The sequence below is a fragment of the Tachypleus tridentatus genome, chromosome 6 (genome assembly GCF_004210375.1).
Source record: "Tachypleus tridentatus isolate NWPU-2018 chromosome 6, ASM421037v1, whole genome shotgun sequence".
Classification (NCBI taxonomy): domain Eukaryota; kingdom Metazoa; phylum Arthropoda; class Merostomata; order Xiphosura; family Limulidae; genus Tachypleus; species Tachypleus tridentatus.
The window spans coordinates 46,125,013-46,146,026 of record NC_134830.1 but is presented as its reverse complement, the minus strand read 5'-3'; the positions used below and the strand labels follow the sequence as shown (position 1 = coordinate 46,146,026).

Here is a 21,014-nt window from a genome sequence, read left to right as displayed (position 1 = left end):
CTAAAAAAAATCTAAATCATTAATTTCTACATTTAGTTATTTCTTATTTTAATCATTATTTTAAGAAATAATATAACTTGATGCACAAAGATTTTTCAGATTTTCTAGCTGATTGTAGCATATATTAGCTGTGTAAATTCTAATGTGAAACATGATCATAATACTATGACCAGTATGATTAGTTTAAATTTATATAGGGTGAATCACATTATTTTTGAAGGAGAATTGTCAATTCACATGACAACCACAACAGATACAAAGTTTCACTGGAATGGAATGTAACAGGACTACATTTTTATATTGTTTTGCATTTTATTGGTATATGATGCAACTGAAACTTTATTTCTTTTGGTGAGGTTTTTGTACAAATTTCTTCCATGGAAAATATTTGTATATTCAGATCATAAATAAATATTCAGAATAGAGATTTAGAATTACAAGGACAAGATTCTCTTGCAGTTAATAGTAATGAAAGACTTGGAGTGCACCAGGACCATTGGGAAAGAGATTCATTACAAGTTGCATCCCAGCCATGATAAACAAAATATTGTGTCTTGTAATGGATAAGAATCTTTGAACATGAAGGCTAGTGTCAAAACCCATCCTCTTGATCAAAGCAACAGTATGCAACATAATGAAAAAAAAGTTCACCTGGAAAGAAGGACAAGTATTGATTCAGTCAGTTGTTACATGAAACAGGTTTTCATGCTGTTCCATACAAAGACATGCCTGTCTTGTCACTAGATGCAGCATTTATGGATTTCTGTGTGACTGGAAAGTTAAAATGGGTCCTGAGAAGCTGTTTTCTTTGTATATTAGTTGGATTATGGAAAATCTGCAGGTAGGAGTAATATGCTTTAGGCATTAAACCTTTATGATGGTGCCTCTTGCAATGGAAACTGCTAGGCAACTGTCAAAGTGCACAGTCATTGAAACAAAATGGAACTAGATTTAGTGACACAGACTGTATTATGACATGATGAGGCTCCAAAATAATTTTGATATAATATCCCCAACTCACTTTATAATAGCTCTCTTCAGCTTTAAATAGGTTGATATTTATAAAAATATCACTCAATATAATTTAATGCAACTTTTTTTTTATTAATTTCTAAAATATTATTGTTTTGATATTAAAATATTTCATATTACAATCAATCAGTCTCACACTTGATAAGAGCATCTAGATTAATGCAGAAACAAAAATAACAACTTTATTGGATAATTTATCTTATCATAGCATCTTTTTAACCTAGTTGAAGAATATGTTGTTCTCACATTACAGATTTCAGCCAATGGTCTGATGTTTTATACTACAATCACATATTAAGAATGTGAATGAGTTATTACAATGTCTATTGGTTGTTAGATAACCAATAATTTCTTAAAATAGTTTTTTTTTCTTCACAATAGTGATAGAGTAACATATGGTGCTGTTTTTGTTGTTGAGTTTGTTTATACAAAATAAATGTAAGCTGTTTTACTTCTAATTTTACTACAGTTTATTCAGCACAATTTGAAAATGCTCATCATCTGCAATATTGAGTTCAAGTTTCTTGATAACATGCAAGTAAAAATGTAAATGGATACAAACTTAGAGTTGTGTTTTTAATCCCAATAAATGTTGTCTGTGAAAAATAATTATTTCATAGAGACATACACTTTTTGTTCTTTGCTGGAGCTGTGAACAATATATTGTTTTGTTGCCTGTGTTTTTAAGTTGTCTATCTATGAAATAATGTCTGTGATTTTAGGAAAAATGGTTCACTCTATGGTTGCTCATCTGGATGCAGTCACCTGTCTGGCAATAGATCCTAATGGACTGTACCTACTTTCTGGAAGTAAGTAAAATACATATTGATGGTCTGGTATATTAGCTGTGTTTTCTTAGAAAATTTAATTTAAAAAAAATCTAAGTACTAACTAAAGGAAAATAAAGAAATACTTATGAAGTTTTTGATATTCCATAACAATCAGTTCACCCTCAGATTAATTTGATTTTTTTTATCATAAAGACAAGTTTTTTTCAGTAACAGATTAGATATTCTTTATGATACATTCTTACTTTTGTTTTAGTTGTACATGTTCCATATCAGACTACTTCTTTGCCCTGGATATCTGCTAGTTTTTTGTCGTACTTGAATCTTTTGCTCACATAATACTGATTGTGGCTATTACTTAAACTCTCTTGTTCCAGTGTAATTGTTATGTACTTAAAGAATTAATGTTTGGTAGTAAGAGCCCTCTGGTAGCTCAGTTGTATGAGGGCTTATAGCACTAAACATTTGGGTTTCAGTACTTGCAGTGGGCACAGTATAAACAGCACATTGATAGCCTTATGCTGTATTACACGTAAACAAGTTAATCAGATTGTTTAACATACAGAATTTTTAAAGCTACTGTAACATTATAAAAGACAATTTTAATAAATCATACAATGTTACTGAAAAACAAATATTTTATGTTGACATGGACTTGTGGTCTATGATAACTTGCATTTCCTTAAGACAGTCTAAAGTTTGAGAAAAACTTAGTAGAGTTACTAATGAAATGTCCAGTGTGTTGTTTATTTCATGACTGTAAACTAAAAAATAAAAAAGAATTATGCTAATAGAACTGAGCTATTCACTGAGGTTTATATGGACTATTTACCCATGAAGTTTAATAAAATTTTTGAAAAAACTGTTCTCACTTCAAGCATTATGCAGTTAATTATTGAGCTTTCAATGCATGTTGTTGGTATAAGTCTTTGTAGACAAAGTTTCCTTATTTCAGTATCAATGTTACGTCAGGCCAAATATTCCTGTTTTTAAGGGAAGAAAGAAACTTTAAACATTTCAAGTGTTTTTGTTTCTCTTTTATTTGAATATTTTTCATAAGTGAATGATTCTTGATGTATAACACCTTGTTTATGTTAAGTAATGGCTCTTCTACAGGAAGGCCATTACAGTTCAAAATTTCTGTAGATATTAAGGCTTAGCTCAAAAGCTTCATGTAATCTCTTATGTTCATATTGACTAAAGTAAGTCTGCACATTTAAAAAATAGAGCTAGAAATATTGGGACACTGAGTGACCAGAAAGATACAAAGTGATCTACAAACTTCACATTTTCTGTATAATTAGCAGTTCTTTAAGGTGTAGACATTTTTTGTTTTTACTATTTAGAATCATAACCACCAGTTCATAATGATGATTAGTATAATGGTTGACGTATGATTGATTTGTTACAATCATCTATAGTTGTTCTTTTGTTTGTGTGGATGGAAGATGAACTGGTGAACAGACAGATGAACAATTTGTTTGATTTACCTCCTAACAAAATAAAAACAACTAAGTATATTTTTTTACTCTTTTTATGTAATGTTCGAACATATTTGCCCTTTCAGCTGTAGGGTCATTATAATGTACAGTCAATTCCAACATTTATTGATAAAAGAACTGGCAGTGGGTGATATCAGTTAACTGCCTTTCCTCTTGTTTATTATTTCTTTAGTAATGGTTGGTTAGTGCAAATAGGTTTACATAGTAGTAAAATGACACTACACCAGGTAAAGATTAGTGTTTACAAATTCTAATTGTGATTCATTCTAGAGAAATTTTAAAACCATGTGAAGAATATTTTTTGCAAATATTGTTTCTTTAAAGTCAGCTTTTTATGGCTTTTATGAGAAGAATTATTATTCGTCTAAGATTAGCTTCTATCCGTTCTTAACTAAAGATTATCAAAATCATTAAAATCAGCTTTTAGGGATTTAACGTGAGTTCCTAATGTCATATAAGTTCATCTTTGCTGAAAGACCTTGCATTTATTAATTTCTTTTGAAAATATTTTGTTAATGTGTATGAAGCCTTTAGATCCACATCCACTGTATAGTAACAGTTATCCCATATATCGTGCAGTGTGTAGTGCACTGTAAAATAATAATGCTTCATGTGTTTCAGGTCATGACTGTTCTATACGGCTCTGGAACATGGACAACAAGACCTGTGTTCAAGAAATCACTTCCCATAGAAAAAAATTTGATGAATCTATCTACGATGTGGCTTTCCATCCTTCAAAGCCATACATCGCTAGTGCTGGTGCTGATGCCCTGGCAAAAGTATTTGTGTGATGTGAATTGAGACATCATAGTAGCAAAGTTTTGAGTTTCACTTGCATGGATTGAACTTGTTTGGTGGTGACAACTTTTGTTTTGGGACAATGATTATAGGAAGTAAATGTAAACTGACTGAATACATCAGTAATTACTGTAAAATCTTGTGTCCTCATCCGTGATAACATTAGAGGAAATGATATTGGTAACTAAAACACTACTGGTTATTTATGGACATAATTCAGTTATACTGGAATGGTTTAAAGCATTAATTTTAAATCTATCAATATTTACTTTTAATATGATTGTTGTCTGTCTAGAAACAGTTTTTTTATAGTTATAAACTGTTTTTTTTAAATTTTACTCTGAAATATTGTTCTTTCTAAATCATGTGATAAAGCATAATCGAAACCTTTACAAATGTTTCATTTGAATTGTACTCTAAAAGTTTACCTTAGAGTTCTGGTTTAATGTAGTTGAAGTAGCAGTTTTCAGAAGTTGTTGTTTTGTTTTTTTTTCATTCCACTGGTGTCTTCATTAAGTAAGTAGCTTGGAAGTCTTTTGAGAAAATTAAGCACATTTTCATCTAAATGGAAGCTTTTGCAAAAATTAAACAGAGTCCTATTATTTAGACATTAATAATAACTGAACATATAAATATTTTCTGCTTCATCATATAAAATCATCAAATTGAAAAAGAAAACAAGTAAAATAAATGAGATTATTTTCTGTAGTTTATTTGTAAGAAGTTTTTTAAGAACTACAGTGTTCTTGGGTAATTATTTTTAATACCATTAAGAATGAAGAAAATTTATTGTAAAAAAAGCATGAGAAAAAAACCTATACTAATTCCTGATTTGGTTCTGTTTTCAAAAGATGTTCATGATCTCTGGCAGGGTTGTTAATTAAGTGACACATAGAAGTATTTGGTTCAGTGCTTGTGATAACCACTGGCAGAGCTTTTAGTTAAGTTTTCCAAACACTTTTTCCATACCATTTAATCTTAATTCACCAGTAAGAAAATACCAATTTTCTTGTCATACACTTGTCACTGTGTTAAGTAGAAGTTTACTTTTTCATATGAACAGACAGTGAAGTTTGTTTTGGTTTTCTATGTTTTGTTTGTATAGTGTACAGACTCCTATGTAGAAGGAGTATTCCTTCAGATGGAATGCTGTAAGATTATTTGGTTTCCACCTTCCTTGGTTTTCTCTATACGACAAAGTCTAAAGGCAGCAAAAAAAAGTGCTCTTGGTATTGTTTTCCTATTTGGACAAAGTGCTTGTGGTAACTTTTATAATATAAAATTACCCTTGTTTGGTTGGATATTTTGATTGTAATAATTCAGTGTCTGTAGGAACTGATAGAATGCCTTACATGGTGCATGCATGCCCCACCTATCACCATCAAAAATAAATAATATAACCTGGCTATTTAAAATGGTTCATGTTTTTTGGAAATCCCAAACTGCTTTCTTCTATTTTTTGTTAATAAACTTAAATAATTTACTTTTAGATATTATTCAAAATGATTTTTTTAAATTCAGTATTAAAGAGCTTTTTTTGGGGTTGTTGAATCTCAAAACATGTTTAACAAGGTAAGATTTCTGTTTTCTAAAACTTTCAGGGTTTGTATTTAGTCCCTAGCAAGTTAACCTCCTTAAGGATCTAACAAGTTATGTTTTCTCTGTGTTCATTTTGACATTGATCATATATTAATGTCAGTTGTGAACCAGTGTTTGATACACTGTTTCTGTTTTGAACATCATTGATTTATTTTAAATATGGGGAGTCTCATTTGGGACATAAATGTAAAACAGTTGTATTTTGAAGACACTTCTGTTTAAAACATGAATGGACTACATGTGCACTGTCAGCCAGTGGAACCATTTTAAAAACTTGATTGAATGATGTGCTGATATTTTTTCTTTTGAAATTGTAAAATAGAACATGTTTTTAAATCAATTTGTATTTTTTTCCAAATGGAAGAGAATATGAAATTGGTAAAAATACACACACACACACACAGGGTAAAGGTTTGTTCACAGCTAAAATTAAAAGCTGAGTGCTTCCTTATTTTAACAAACTCTGCATATTAGTCACCACTTGGTGTAATATGATTATACACCTTCAGTTTTTTGTGAACTAGATGTTTATACATTTACATTAAAAAAATATGCATTCTTGGTGATCAAGGACAGAGATGTTTTGTGTTCAATTTTAAAAGAGTGATAGAGAAAGGAGTTCTTTTGCAATGTGAAATCACTATAAAGGGATTTGGATTATTATTATATGTAATGTATAGATATTGAAAGATAACTGAAATAAAACTACTAGTCTGGTATTTGGAAACAACAGAGTATTTCCATTGGTAAGATAGCTATAACATTTTAACAGGGTTTGCACTAGGATTCTAATTATTGGTTGTTTACATTGTAGATTATGTGAAAAATGTGTTGTTGTTTTTTCACTCAACACTTAATATTATGTTTTTAGCTATCTTATACATTTGCTTGAGATTTTCAGTTAGACTGTAAGATCTGTATTTGATAATTCACATGTTTAGGAAGTAAATATGAATATTAGGGCAGAAAAATAATTGTCCCTTTCCAAAGCTTTATCAAGAAAGTTGAAACAAAAAGAAGGTAACATTTGTTAAGCAACTGTTGCAGCAATATTCCATTTTCATATAAGATGCAGATAACATGTTGGAATCATTCATAGTTCATTTTGGTATTTAACCCTTATTCCAATTTGAAAGTGTAACCATGTCACCAGTTCTAAAAACAAAATAATTAATAGAAGAACTAGAGCAAAAGAAATTTCCTTTCACTTGTAACAAGTCCCAGTATACCAGCACATTGTAACTTTTGGGTATTTGGTTATTTTGCTACCACCTTTATTCTCTATAAAATAAGGACAACCAACTAATCTTAAAAATAATTATATTGCTGCATGCAACAGCAAGGAATAAAAGCATACAATGTAATAATTTAAAATCTGACCTGTTTTAAGTAAAAGGACAACAAATTATACAAATTGTGTATGTAAGTGTTGTTATTTATGAAGAAACAAATTACTGAACAGTAAACATACTGCTTGTAGTAGACAATTAGTAGTACAGAGGTACATTTTGTTAAAAGCTGTACAGTTTCCTGGTTTAGAGGAATAACAGCATACAGGTAAACTAACACTGTATAACAATTTTAAATATCTGGATTGATGGAATATTAACGAGAAAACAAATGCAGAAAAGAGTTAATGAATAAGTTTCACTGACACAGCTGAGTGCACTTTATCTAATGTTTTGTGTACAACCGTGTTATATGGTTTTCGAGTTGAGAAGATGAAGTAAAATAAAACACTGTAAAGGTTGTAACTTGCTTGACCAACAGAAGAAATGGATAAATTGTTAACCGACAAATCTTGATTATTTCAAAAACAATTACAAATAAAATAGACAAACTGCTTTCTTCAAGCAAATTTCTTTTAAAGTGCAAAAACTGCATGTACAAAGCACATTTTTTTTTATAACTACCTAAACCGAAAAAGGACACTGAAATATATCTGGTCCATGTGACAGTCACGAGATATCCACCAAACACAAAGTTAGGCAGAATACAATGGTGCAACTATCAATTCTGAGAAGCTTCGAATGAAAGCCAAGAAAAGTATGTATCAGGTCATCCCTTAAGTAATTCAGGTTCGGAAAAAGAGAAAGGATTTCAAATGCTTTTAATGTTATTTAATCAATAATGTATGTTCCATTGTTATTAATTACTTCCTGCCAACTATTCATAAGTTTCTGAATACCACTTCTTTAAAATTCTTGGGGTTTGGAGGAAAAGAATGTAGAAAGGGTAGTTTTGACATCTTTATGTGTTCTAAGCTCTTTTCCATCAAGATAGTTCTGCAAACTTCAGAATAGATTATAATCAGATGGGGCAAGGTCTGGAGAATAAGGAGGATATGGAAGTTTTCCCAGTCTAGTTCTTCAATCTTTGCAAATGTGATCCTTGCTGTATGGTGCCGTGCATTATCCTGGTGTAACAAAACATCTTTACGATTGATAAAAGAAGGCTTCTTTTCTTTCAGTGCAATAAGCCCTAACTGTTGACAGTATAAGTCTGATGCAATTGTTACATTGAGTGACAGCAACTTAAAGTGGATCATACCAACAACAAGACTTTCATAGGGTGGAGGTACATTTTGGGCTGTGCTTTAGCCAGTTTATATGCACTGAGCCATTGTTGGCTTCTGTCAAATCATGGGTGATCCATTTTCCGAGTTTTGACACCTTTCCAAGCTATTGCAGATGACTGTGAACTGTTGAATGGGTTGAATTAAGCTTCTGTGCTAGTTCTTCAACTGTTGCAGCACAATCTTCATCAAGTGCAGGCAGCAGCAAGTCATCATTAAACTCAATAGGACGACCTGAACGTGGTGCATCGCTTAAACTGTAGTCACCTGATCTGAACGTCTGAAATCATCTTCGACATTTTCTTTCATTGAGAGACTGCACCATAAACATCTTGAATGTTTTGTGTAGTTTCTGCTGCACTATTGCCTTTTCTAAACTTGTAAAGCATTATGTCTGATGTGCTCCTCAGACACATCCATCTTCATAAGGGTTTACTTGATTAATGATCTCAAAATGTGGAGCTGGGTTAGTTTCTTTTATTTGTCTGAACATTTTTATACACATCCTACTACATATTTTAATCATTAAAGCCTTCTACAAAGACCGAAATGATGATGCACTTTTTGTATTAAATTTTCGGACAATTCTTATGGGATGACCTGATGATAAGTACCTCAACCATACTGTATCTAGTGCAAGGTTTTGTCCCAGATACAAGGTCTCATCAGACTGGCTAGGGCACAAGACACAGTTTATATCATCAGTTTCATAAACTATAATTATTGTAATGTGAACAGAAATCTAAGTGAAATTTAATTATTTAGTATTATACCAACTATTACTGCCATTACTTTTCAATCTTGAATTAATTTCACTATCATTCAGAAAAATTGGAAAACCAGCAAGCTTGTTGTTCGGTTAAAGTCCCTGGATAGCGAACCTTTTTGAGAGTGTGTGCCCAAATTTGGGATAATCTTCTAAAACATTCTCTCACGTGCCCATGGTAATTTTTAGCATTAGATTATCAATGATGATTATTCTGAATTATTTTAAATGAAACGGCTTTAGAAGTTACTTGTTATTAATAACTATAGTAATTCACAATAAATAAAATAAATGAATTTGTAACAATAATAATGGATTTTCTTTAAGTAAAAGGAATCCTTGTGCTTATTCATATTTGTTCATTGTTTTACTATTAACAGAAAGCATTTTGTGAAATGATAAGCTTTGGTTCATATTATGTAAAATAAAAAACAAGGAAAGGAAAATAAACATATTTTACTGTTAGTGAGACTTTTGCTGCTGCACCAACAGTGACAGATATTTTGTATCAGGCTTGTGTTTGGTTATGTTGAGAGCAATGCATGCAGCACTAGTTTCATCAACAAGTCTGTTCCTGTAATTACACTTTACAAAGTTCATCACTGAAAGTGATGACTCACATAAATATGTTGATGAAAATACTGTTAATACTGCCATTGAGACATTTTTCAGACAGTCAAAAGTTTCAGGAATAGAATTCCAGAGTTTCAGAACCTTATTTTCTGCAATTTTTCTGCGTTATTCTAGTCACGAACTGATATCTTTCAATATTTTCTAGTTCAGCTCATAAGTCGACAAATTTTTGCCTCCAAATTGAGCTGCTTTGTAAATCAATTTCAAAATTATTCAAGTCTATCCACTGCAACATTTCCAAATTCAGTTTGTTTATCGTTACACTGTTTGCATACTTTAAGAATTTTGAAGTTTCTTCAAATAGCCTGAACTTATCAACTCTTAAAGAAAATTGTTCAAAAGTTGAATTAATGGTGCTGTAAAATTACATTTGCAAACTTCGAATGTATTAGGTTGAGGAATAATTCGTGAGCGTTTTTAAATAATTTCATTCAAGCATTACATGCAAGACTATACAATACTTCAATGCATGAACACATTACACCCAAAACATTTATTATGATACTTTATTTCATGTGATACCTAGGTATATAGTATGCATTGTTTCAAACGAAATTGCAAGAAATTAAATGCGAAAAGCAGATGGTGTCGAAAATGCTCGATTTTGTCCACTTGACATTCCATTTAATGAGCTGAAAATGAAAGCAAAAATTAAAGACATATGAAAATCAAACACACCATCTATTAGAGCAAAAAATTATCTACCAAATGACATGAAATATTTTGCGAAAGCGTTTCATTTATGAATATATTTTTTTAACTTGGAAAAACGCTCACGAATTATTCCTCAACCCAATATATTTTCTCGTGTATTTCAAAATAGGTCGTGTTTTTTTTTTAGGTTTCGGAAATATTTAAAAGTGTCATTGTAAACGTCACGTTTAAAATTTTTCAGTTTGGTTTCAAAAACCTTTATGTTAGCAAACATAACATCAAGTGTTTTGCCAGATCCGTGTAATTTAGTGTTCAAGTCATTTAAATGTGAGGAGAAATATGTAAAAATATCACTCTACAAATCTGCGAACAGCAGATAATTCTCGATAAGATTTCATTGATCAAAAAGAGACGAATTTCATCCAAACACTCGAGAAATCGTTTAAGGACAGAACCTCTGCCGCCGGTGGCTCAGCGGCATGTCTACGGACTCATAACGTTAAAATCCAGGTTTTGATACTCGTGGTGGGCAGAGCACAGATAGCCCATTGTGTAGCTTTGTGCTCAATTCAAAACAAACAACAGAATCTCTGCTTAGTCAATGAATATTGTCGCACATAAGTAATCCTTCCTGTGTACACCGAATTCTCCTCTCAGTAAATTCTGAAAATTTTTTTCAAAGCATGCGCAGAAATAAAATTAATTACCTTAGTTACAATTTCCGTCACTTTTCACAATTTCCAATATATTTATACAATGAAAGCCTACCAGTTTATGTCCAATATATTTTTGTAAACAGATTTATAAAATTTGCTTCTTTACCAATCATACTAGGCGCACCATCAGTTGTCACGGAAACTGTTTTTGAAAAGTCAATCTGTCGATTGGATAATTCAGCTCTTGTAGTATGTTCAGGTAGCGATACCAAGTGAACCAGCCCTTCACAGATTTCATCACCCCTACAGAATCGAGCAATAACGGCTAACGTAGCTGATTATGTAACATCATCGCTCTCATCAAGACAAATGGAAAGGAGTTTACATTAACCAAATACTTTTGTTACCTGTTTCTTCTATGTTTGTTTCCATCATTAATATTATATCTTTTACTGTGTTTCTACTCACTGCCAATTTCTTGATGCGCTGAATATTTTTTCTTTTTCTGAAAATCGTCAAAAACAAAAGGAGCACATTCTAGGCATGATTCTTTAATATACTCCCCATCACTAAGTGGATTTTCATATTGAGCAATAATCTTTAAAGTCTCAAAACTAGCAGTAACTAACTTGGAACTACCTGAAACATATTTAATCAAAACATTTGACATATGTTCTTGTTGCTGACTTCAAGAGTCATGTTTTCTTCTTGTTGCTCACTATTATCGCAAAGCCATTTATGAACAGTTTCATAATACAAAGAAAATCTTGCACACCACTGTTTCAGAACATAAGATACATAATGCTTTATCGCCCTTTTTGATCGTGACAAATCTTTCAGTCCACGATTCTTGAAAATATCTGCTGCTGCTCCTTCCATTTGAACGTTTTTGTTTCTTTGCTGATTGAGCTGACATTCTCACAAGGTGAAAATGGTAAATATAATTTTAAAATATCTCGTCAATTAACTTAAATACGATAGTTTAACTTACCGTGACATAACAACAGGTAAAAATTTATGCCATTAATACAAAAATAAATCTATAATTAATTAACTGTTAAAAATATACGCATGCCACGTCAAATAACATAATTTTAACAATATAATTTACATATTTACTGCAAAATATTAAAGACATGTTTACCATTATTATTACTAAATACCCAATATTCACTTACAAACAACAGAAGAAAAATATAAGCAAAGCGAAGCCAATATCAACAGTTTGCTTCTATTTTCATTCAAATACTGATGTGTTCACCGGGTCTGCGAGGAATTCAAAACGTGTTCTCGCAATCGCAAAAATTGCGCCAAAAAGGCGTGAAACGTCTCCTGTGAATATATCTCACCGCTTTCGGGTTGGAAAAATCATTTGCTGTTGCATTTGGCAACAATGCTAATCGTTATATATTTATTTATTATGGATTAGCGTAAGGATTTAAAGAAGAAAGAGGAGGCACTCCATGCCGCGTTCCAGCAACTTTTTTTCGCGTGCCATAGGTTCGCCACCACTTCATGATGTAAGTTTTCACATTTATCACATCACCTTACCTGGATTTGGAAAGTTCCACAGTCAGTAGTTTAAAAAAAAAAAAATATATGGGAGAGGAAGATGTGTAGCATCTTCACACCACAATCTACGTGCCACCCTGTCTCAGGCTTGTCTTAAAGTACACGTTAATTTTGAATGTAGTACAATGGGATAACACGACAACACACCAAACGATCACGTGCTCGAGACTCTCATGTGACACAAACGTCCTCAACTAATATGTGCTAACTAAACCAATTGCACATAATAATACCCTTGAAGAGGAAGAACTAAACGCAAAACAAAAATCATCTTGTGGATAGGAAATATATTAACTCTCGCGAAATACAAGTGAATCCTTTATTTACAATGACGTCTTAAAACATCTCAAAGTAAATGCTTTTAAATACAAAAATATCAAAAATGTTTAAAATTTAGGTAGGAATATAGGAAAAGAGAGAAACACACAAAGAACGAAATAAATTGAAACAAAGCTTTATATCACACAAAAAAACCTTTAAAACATAATATAAAAAACATTTTCAGCACAGATTGACAACATTTTAACATGAAACGCAAAATATAAAAATAAAACCAATTAAAACTTTGGACAATAATAATTTATTTTAAAAATAAATTTACGTTAGTGACGTAACCACAAAAGGTGGCCCGCCTTACTCATAGAAGTATTAAGTATCTACATTTATACCCCTTATCCAGAGCTAGGGTTTATCCCTCCCCAATCATCACGCTCACTTGGCCGCCCAACAATAATTCAGTGGAGTTATAACGCTAATGATCAAGTTTCACAGTTAGTCACAGCTCAGTTACTAATTGTGCTTAGTTACAAACTATTAGCGCCCCCCGCCAGTACAGCGGTATGTCTCCGGATTTACAACGCTAAAATCAGGGGTTCGATTCCCCTCGGTGGGCTGAGCAGATAGCCCTTTGTGGCTTTGCTATAAGAAAAACACATACAAACTATTAGCAAGAATTATCTTCTGTTATTAATAACAGGGGTAAAAAAAATACAAGCAGTTTAACTTTTAAGGTATTATTTTTAATAATCATAGGAAAGGTCTATTAACCTGATAAACATGAGTAGTCTGAAAGTCTATCACAGGACACTTTGTATAAATATGTATAGATTAAAAGCCCACTACAGGACGTTTTGTATATACATGTACAGATTAAAGCTTGCTATAGAACACTTTATATAAATATGTATAGATTAAACCCACTACAGAATACTTTGTATAAATATGTATAGTCTGAAATCCCGATACAGAACACTTTGTAACAAAGAATGAGTTGAAACAACTAAAACTGTTACAGCTCTACGAAGTTGGAGATGATCAACAGTGGTAGAGAGATTTGGAAAGAGATACAAAATAAGACATGAATAGAAATGTGAAGAAGTACTGGATAAATGAAAGAACCAAACCAATAACAAGACTAAAAACACTGAAGTGTCTTATAAAAGAATGATGGAGAAACATGATAACAAAAGGTGAAGAAGAATTGTAAAATATTATCACCATCCCCTTAGAGAAGACCTGTGAATAATTATAAAGAAATGTACAAACTGATGATGTGGAAGACATTTTGGGTGTTAAAACTGCTATTCCCAAAGAATATTAGATAAAGTATTGTTCAAGGAGTGATGAACAAGATGTCAGATAAGTTACGAACATTACAGAATTCTATTAAAATAATTAATATCAAATTTGCAACTATTCAATAAATGAATTATATCTTGTTTAACATTCTAAATAACCTGAATGAGCGAGCTGTCACGTAGTGTGATAAAAGTGGTAATAGTGTGGACAAATAGTTATAGTCTTAACAAATAAAATTATATAGTTTATAAGAGCACTTAACAGAAGTGATAAATTTATCTTTATGTTCCAAACAAACTAGACAGTGTACCACTCCAGAAGTAATTATTTGTTTACAGTTAGGAATATTAGATTTGGCTTAAATTTCACGACTCTAATTGAGGAGTGTAAGATTAGAATCTTGGGCTACTCTTTTGCTAATGAATAGTGTGAGTGGCCATCACATAATCAGGGCGAACATGTTTGGAATGACGGGAATTCAAACCCGAGACCCTCGGATTACGAGTTCAGTGCCTTAACAACTTGGCCATGCCGGGCCTAAGTATAATAGGATTGTTTGTTTTTTTTTTTTTAGTTAAAGATGTACTTTCATTAATAAACAGCGAGTTAAAATTTAAATAATTGCAAATCAAATGTGAATTATTTCTAATTTATTTTATATTGGAATTTGGCTTAACACGCCTCTTGTTTTTCATTGTTAAATGTATAGAAAATTAGCTTAAGTATATTATTGATTTTTATTTTACTTTAGGCACATAAGACTACAAGGCATATTTCTTGTCAATGATGAAACATGCTTTTCTGAAAAATAATAAGTTGTTTACTTTAAACACAAAATTACGTAATCTGCGCTCCCTTTACCTCAGGTATCGAAAATCTCAATTTTGCCGCTATAAACTACCTTAGTCATTGTTGAGCCGCCATCGAGGAGATAGAGAGTGGATATACAAGAGATACGAGAATTCGATAAAACTGCCTGTTGATGATAATTTCTCCTTAATCAATTAGCATCCTGTATCATGTAACAAAAACAGAAAATATTTCAAGTACATATTTATGACCGTAGTTTTCAAGTACTTTTAATGATATAAATCATACAAATTTTCTTACAAAATTGTAGTTTTTAGTATTCGATATCGCTGCTTATTTATGTTTTAACTAATGGTAAGCTATCAATGGTTAAACCATCTTCCTTCAAATAAACACTGAAACTGTACATGTAATAGCTTTTCGTATGCACTTTCTTCTGGAGCTTTTCTATTCTGACTATTATTAATAATTAAATACACATAAATAACAGAATGTATTTAATGATATCTCTATTTATTACTTGCAAACCTTGTCGTAACCTTGGAGCCGTCAACACGTATGATTATTTAAGTGGATATTTTAAGCTAAGCTTCCACTCGTGAAACCAAGAGAAAAATTTGACCTCGTTGAACACTGAAAATGTTTGTCATAGAAAGTTATTAAAGCAGAGACGTCCAACAGTTTTTTTCATAATCGCCAAAATTGTGGAGAATGTGTTAACATTTTCACTACATGAAAAAAAAAAGTTGTGTTTTTAAAGATACAGAGGAGAAGAAAAATACACAATAATGTTTTCAATTATTTATTGACAAAATTAATTCTATTGCAAAAAATACGTGGTAGAAGTAAAGCATCAGTTTGCTGATTCGCTACATGTGGAGAGCGGCGACTGTGTTGGTACTAGTAGGTTTGTCTGTACTAGCCATCCCTAATTTTGAAATGATAGACTAGTCAACACCACCTATTGCCAACTTTTTAGAATACCCTTTTCCAACAAATAATGGGGTTCACTGTCACCTTATTGGACTAGAAGGCCGAACGTGTTCGATGAAGGAGTCCGAAACCGAGACCAGTCTGTGAGTTGAATGCCCTTATCACCAGATGATTCCAGGTCAAAATCGAGGGAAAAAATGAGATCTAACTGAAAGTTACAAGAAGATTTTTGGTTGTGTCCACCGCAATGAATTGAGTCCCGAATTTTAACGTTGTAAGTCCGTAGACTTACCTCCTGACCACGAGGAAAAGAGAGTGTTTGGCATCTTTACATAGAAAAGTTTAATAATTATTGAGTTTTCGATCATACAAGAACAAGCTTCTATATATTATTAAATCATTATCATTTTTCTTTATTAACTCAATATTTTTTCGGGCCCGGCATGGCCAGGTGGTTAAGGCACTCAACTCCTACTCTAGGGGTCACGGGTTCGAATCCCCGTCACACCAAATATGTTAGCTCTTTCAGCCGTGGGGGCGTTATAATGCATCAGTCAATCACACTATTCGTCAGTAAAAGAGCAGCCCGAGAGTTGGCGGTGGGTGGTGATGATTAGCTGCCTTCTCTAGTCTTACACTGCTAAATTAGGGACGGTTAGTTCAGATAGCTTACGTGCAGCTTTGCGTAAAATTCAAATCAAACAAAGATTCCTTTCACAGTGTTTAAAAAAAGGATTTTTAATCAATGTAGCATAAAAACGTTTGATACTTGTTAGTGAAGAATCTAAGAGCTTGTGGTATAAGAAATTAAAAATTATCCTCAAATATTTTGCACACGACTCTCCTCAGTGTTCGCCCAATAACATTTTCGACAATAAAAATTTAAGGTTTCATCACTACGTTTTCCACCTAAGTTGCTTACCTCTAAGTTGTCGTTGTAACAGCGTTCTATCACAGTTTCGAACTGAAAATTATAGCTTCCTCATTATTTCATGTGATTGTATAGTTGTAACTATAAAAAGATATTCTTATTGTGGTCAGATCTTAAATAATAGTTTATATGTTAAGATTTTGAGACTTAAGATGGTATTTATAAGTTTAAATTAAACTAAAATACGTCTGTTATAAAATATAATTATTTATAAGTTATCATATTTGTCTATTGATTACGAAATATCTTTGACGGCTTTGGATTTCGTGGCGGGTTGTTTTGGAGTTGAGTTACTAACTTTGTAATATATTTTAAAATAGAATCATAAGCATATTCTACGTTAATAAACGTCCCGTTTAGTTTCTTACCGGTGGAAAGAGCGCAGATAGATCATTCTAAAAAAAAACAACAAAACAATTGTTAGTAAGCTTTTAACTTTACTTGGAAGAATTAATTATATTGAGTTTTTCGCTTATTTGCTAACTCAAGTAATTAAAATAATTATCTTGTTTTGTTAGAGAAAACAGACTTCATAAAACTAATTAGTTATAGCAGGTGCAATATGGAATTTTAAAACGTGAACTGTTTGTTAACCTGAAGATGACCTAGGAAGATCGAAACGTTGTTCTCTGCTTTGCAATAAAAGTGTTGATACCCATACCAGCCGTTCTGAGATACATTTTTGTTTCAAGTGGGTTTCAAGGAAAACGTAAACTGTTTTCATACGAAGTTATCCAGAACCAACTTTACACCGTTGATTCTCAGCTCACGAAACCATAAATATTTCTAATCGTCGATTTAATTTAGCATTCTTTAATATTTACAAACTTGTTTGTGAATTTCTTGTTCTAGTAATCATTATAGTTTTATGTATTGTTTGTTTGTTTTAGAATTTTGTGGAAGGCTACACGAGGGCTATCTGCGCTAGCCGTCCCTAATTTAGCCGTGTAAGATTAGGGAAAGGCAGACGGTCATCACCACCCATCGCCAACTCTTGGGCTACTCGTTTGCCAACGAATAGTGGGATTGACCGTCACATTATCAGGGATTAAAGGGCAAGCATGTTTGGTGTGACGAGGATTCGAATTTGTGACCCTCGGATTAGGAGTCGAGTGCCTTAACTATCTGGCCATGCCGGGCCTGTTTTATGTATTTCTATTATAGATAAAATAAAAACGTTTTGGTCTAATAAGATCGTTTATTCCTATTATTAATATGCAATACAGAAATTAAGTAATGTGTTTGTTGTTTAGCAAAAGCTACACCTAGGATTATCTGAACTTTGCTTACCGCGGGTATCAAAAACCTGACTTTTTAGCGTTCTTAACCCCAGATTTGCCATTGAGTCACTGGGGGTGGGTTAAGTTAACGGACTGAATTTTGTTGTAACATAGATTAATAATATCTTTATAAAGGAATAAATTTTGTTGTTTTTTTTGTAGTTGAGCACAAAACTACAGAGTGGGCAATCAGTGCATTTCCCAACACGGATATCGAAACCTAGTTTTCAGCTATATACTTTCCCAGACATTTCGCTGTGCCACTGGAGAGCGACACGCAATAAGTGGTAACGTTTTGAAATGAGCCCCAACTGTGTCTTCCGTGAACATTTACACACTGCTTTCCTCACTTTTAGATATCTCCCGAAAGGACAGCGGTAAGCTTACAAACTTACAATGTTAAAATATGAGATTCGATTCAACACCGCATGTAGTCCAGTGTAAGTTTGCTCTAAAATAAATAAATAAACTTCTTGAATCGCCAGTGTTTTCTTGACAATAATTACACCACATATTATTCAATTGAGCCACAAAAGAATCTATCACATCCTTCGTATTTAATGGGTCAATGTTAAAAAGATTAATTTTCCTACTATGTTTTTTTTTTTTCGTTTTGTAACAGGCCTGGGTTGTATATCATATAAAAACATAATACGCTAGTCTGTAAAGTCTGAAAACCGCATTTCTAAGGTACTTGTGCTTCTTCATCCTTTTGATTTAGTATCAACCACAGTTTGTCAAATGTAACAGCAGTTGTTCCCGCAGAGAGCTTTACTCGCAATTTGAGAGTCGCGCATTCGAATCCCCATCATCCCATCAAACACGCTCTCTCTTTCAGCCGTGGGGGCGTTATTATGTAAATATAAATCAGTTATGGTATTGCAGCATTAAATTCTTATATATACTTTAGACAGGTGGTCTGCACAAAAGAATGTATTCTGCAATGTTTAGTCTTGCCGTTATCATCGCCATCCTTCTTGGTGTCCAAGGCAACGTCCAACGGTCTTTTTCTGACCCCAATTCTATAACTAGCCACATGACAGCCGAAGCGGTAGCGGGTGCAGTACAAAGTGTAATAACAAGTCCAAAAGAGTTGGCTAAGACCCGGACGCAGCTTCCAGGTCAACACGCCGTAACGACACGTATTCTTCCTTCCACAAAACTTTCAAACTGCTATAAAGGTTCGATTGACTGCCTGATGAAGTTGATTCGAACGGAAGGCACACTCAGGATCTTTAGGGGCTTTAGTTACACAATTCTTAGAGACAGCCCAGGATTTGGGGCTTATTTTGGGCTTATTATTCACCTCTTTTCAAACACTGAAGACGTTATAATGATGGCTGGAGGTTCAGCTGGTATCTTTTCTTGGGTTTCAGTTTATCCGCTGGATGTAGTGAAGTATAGACTACAAGTCGACGAAACAACTGGACCATACCAGTTCAGTGGCATCATGGACTGTATAACGACGACCTAGCGTCGGGAAGGTTTGAGAGCGTTCACCCAGGGCTTAAACTTCACGATCCTAAGGGCGTTTCCAACCAATGCTACCATATTTTTCACAGTTTTTTGAGTTACTAAGCTCTATGAAAACGCCAAGGATAGGTTTGATTCTTCAGTTGTTACTAAAACTGACCAAAACTCTGTTATTCTCTTCAGACAAGTGACAAAAACTGACCAAAACTCTGTTATTGGAGCAAATAAAACCTTCTTGACCTTCTAGCAGAGCGTTTTAGTATCTTGTTCTATTAACTGATCTGAAAATTTTCGTTTTAACGGGATACCAAATGCATTTGATTCCCCTCGGAGGACTCAGCAGATAGCCCAATGTGGCTTTGCTATAAGAAAAAAAAGCACACACACACCAAATGTGTTAATAATTTTAAACTGAAAATAGGCTACCTGCACTGTGCCCACCATGGATATCGAAACCAGATTTTATGCGTCGTGTGTCTGCAGACTTACCGCTTACACACGATTTTTTTTTTTTTTTTTTTTTTTTTTGCAGCTGCTACTTGTATTTACAAGTTGAAAACGCAAATACCAATTTTAAGACTTCTTTTTATGGCGCTCGACTGGTAAGCTGAGGATCGCAGGCTCGAATCCCCGTCACACCAAACATGCTCACACTTTTAGCCATGAAGACGTTATAATGTGACAGTCACTGCCAACTCTTGAGTTACTCTTTTACCAACGAATAGTGGGATTGACCAACACTTATAACGTCCCCACGGCTGAGAGGGCAAACATGTTTGGTGCAACGGGGATTGGAACCCACGACCCTCAGATTACGAGTCGAACGCCTTAACCCACCTGGCCATGCCGGACCTGATGGTGTCGTATTGACTGCGTAACGCTGAATAACGCCAAAATACAGGTATGATACATTCCACTGCGACTCTCTGTCAGCTGTGTTTGTCACATGACTTATTGGTTTATATAGTAAAAACTGTTTCAATATAAAGTATTCAACCCTTTGTATTGGATTTCATTTAAAACTAGCATACATTCAAAGGACACGCCCAACTTGTATGTGTGTCATCTACCTTTATTTATCTTGTTTAAAAAATGAAAAGAAATGACGTCAAATTTAAATGCAACGTGATAAAAGTTAAAGTTCTGTGTTAACTGCTAATGAGAAGCGTGATCCAAAATACCATTGTAATTGTTAATAATATACAAATATCACTCATGAGTTACCAACAGCATAGGAAAACAAGTGTATAAATTAAGTCCTATGGATTCTATTCGATCAGAATTCGAATGAATTGACATAAGGAAGGGAACGTAAATATTTCTATTTTGTGAAATTAAAATCGCCAAAAATTTAATTCGTTGTTTGAACACGTGGTAGTAACTGGTGCCGTTCTTATTTTCGCAACAAACGTTCGATTGTTTAGACAGTTAGTA

General features: G+C 33.0%; 1 protein-coding gene and 1 pseudogene across 9 annotated transcripts in view; both read left to right on the top strand.

Moving 5' to 3' along the window:
* Positions 1–6,446, top strand: part of LOC143252388 (striatin-3-like) — an 83,066-nt gene extending 76,620 nt beyond the window's left edge. For all 9 annotated transcript variants that reach the window (XM_076504410.1, XM_076504404.1, XM_076504406.1 and 6 more), the window contains 2 exons: positions 1,755–1,841; positions 3,944–6,446. In XM_076504410.1, the coding sequence (XP_076360525.1) occupies positions 1,755–1,841; positions 3,944–4,113 (257 nt within the window). In that variant the 3' untranslated portion in view covers positions 4,114–6,446. The remainder of the gene's footprint in view (positions 1–1,754; positions 1,842–3,943) is intronic.
* A 12,592-nt stretch (positions 6,447–19,038) lies between these two features.
* LOC143251603 (mitochondrial basic amino acids transporter pseudogene) lies at positions 19,039–19,581 on the top strand (annotated as a pseudogene).
* The last annotated feature ends 1,433 nt before the right edge of the window (positions 19,582–21,014 follow it).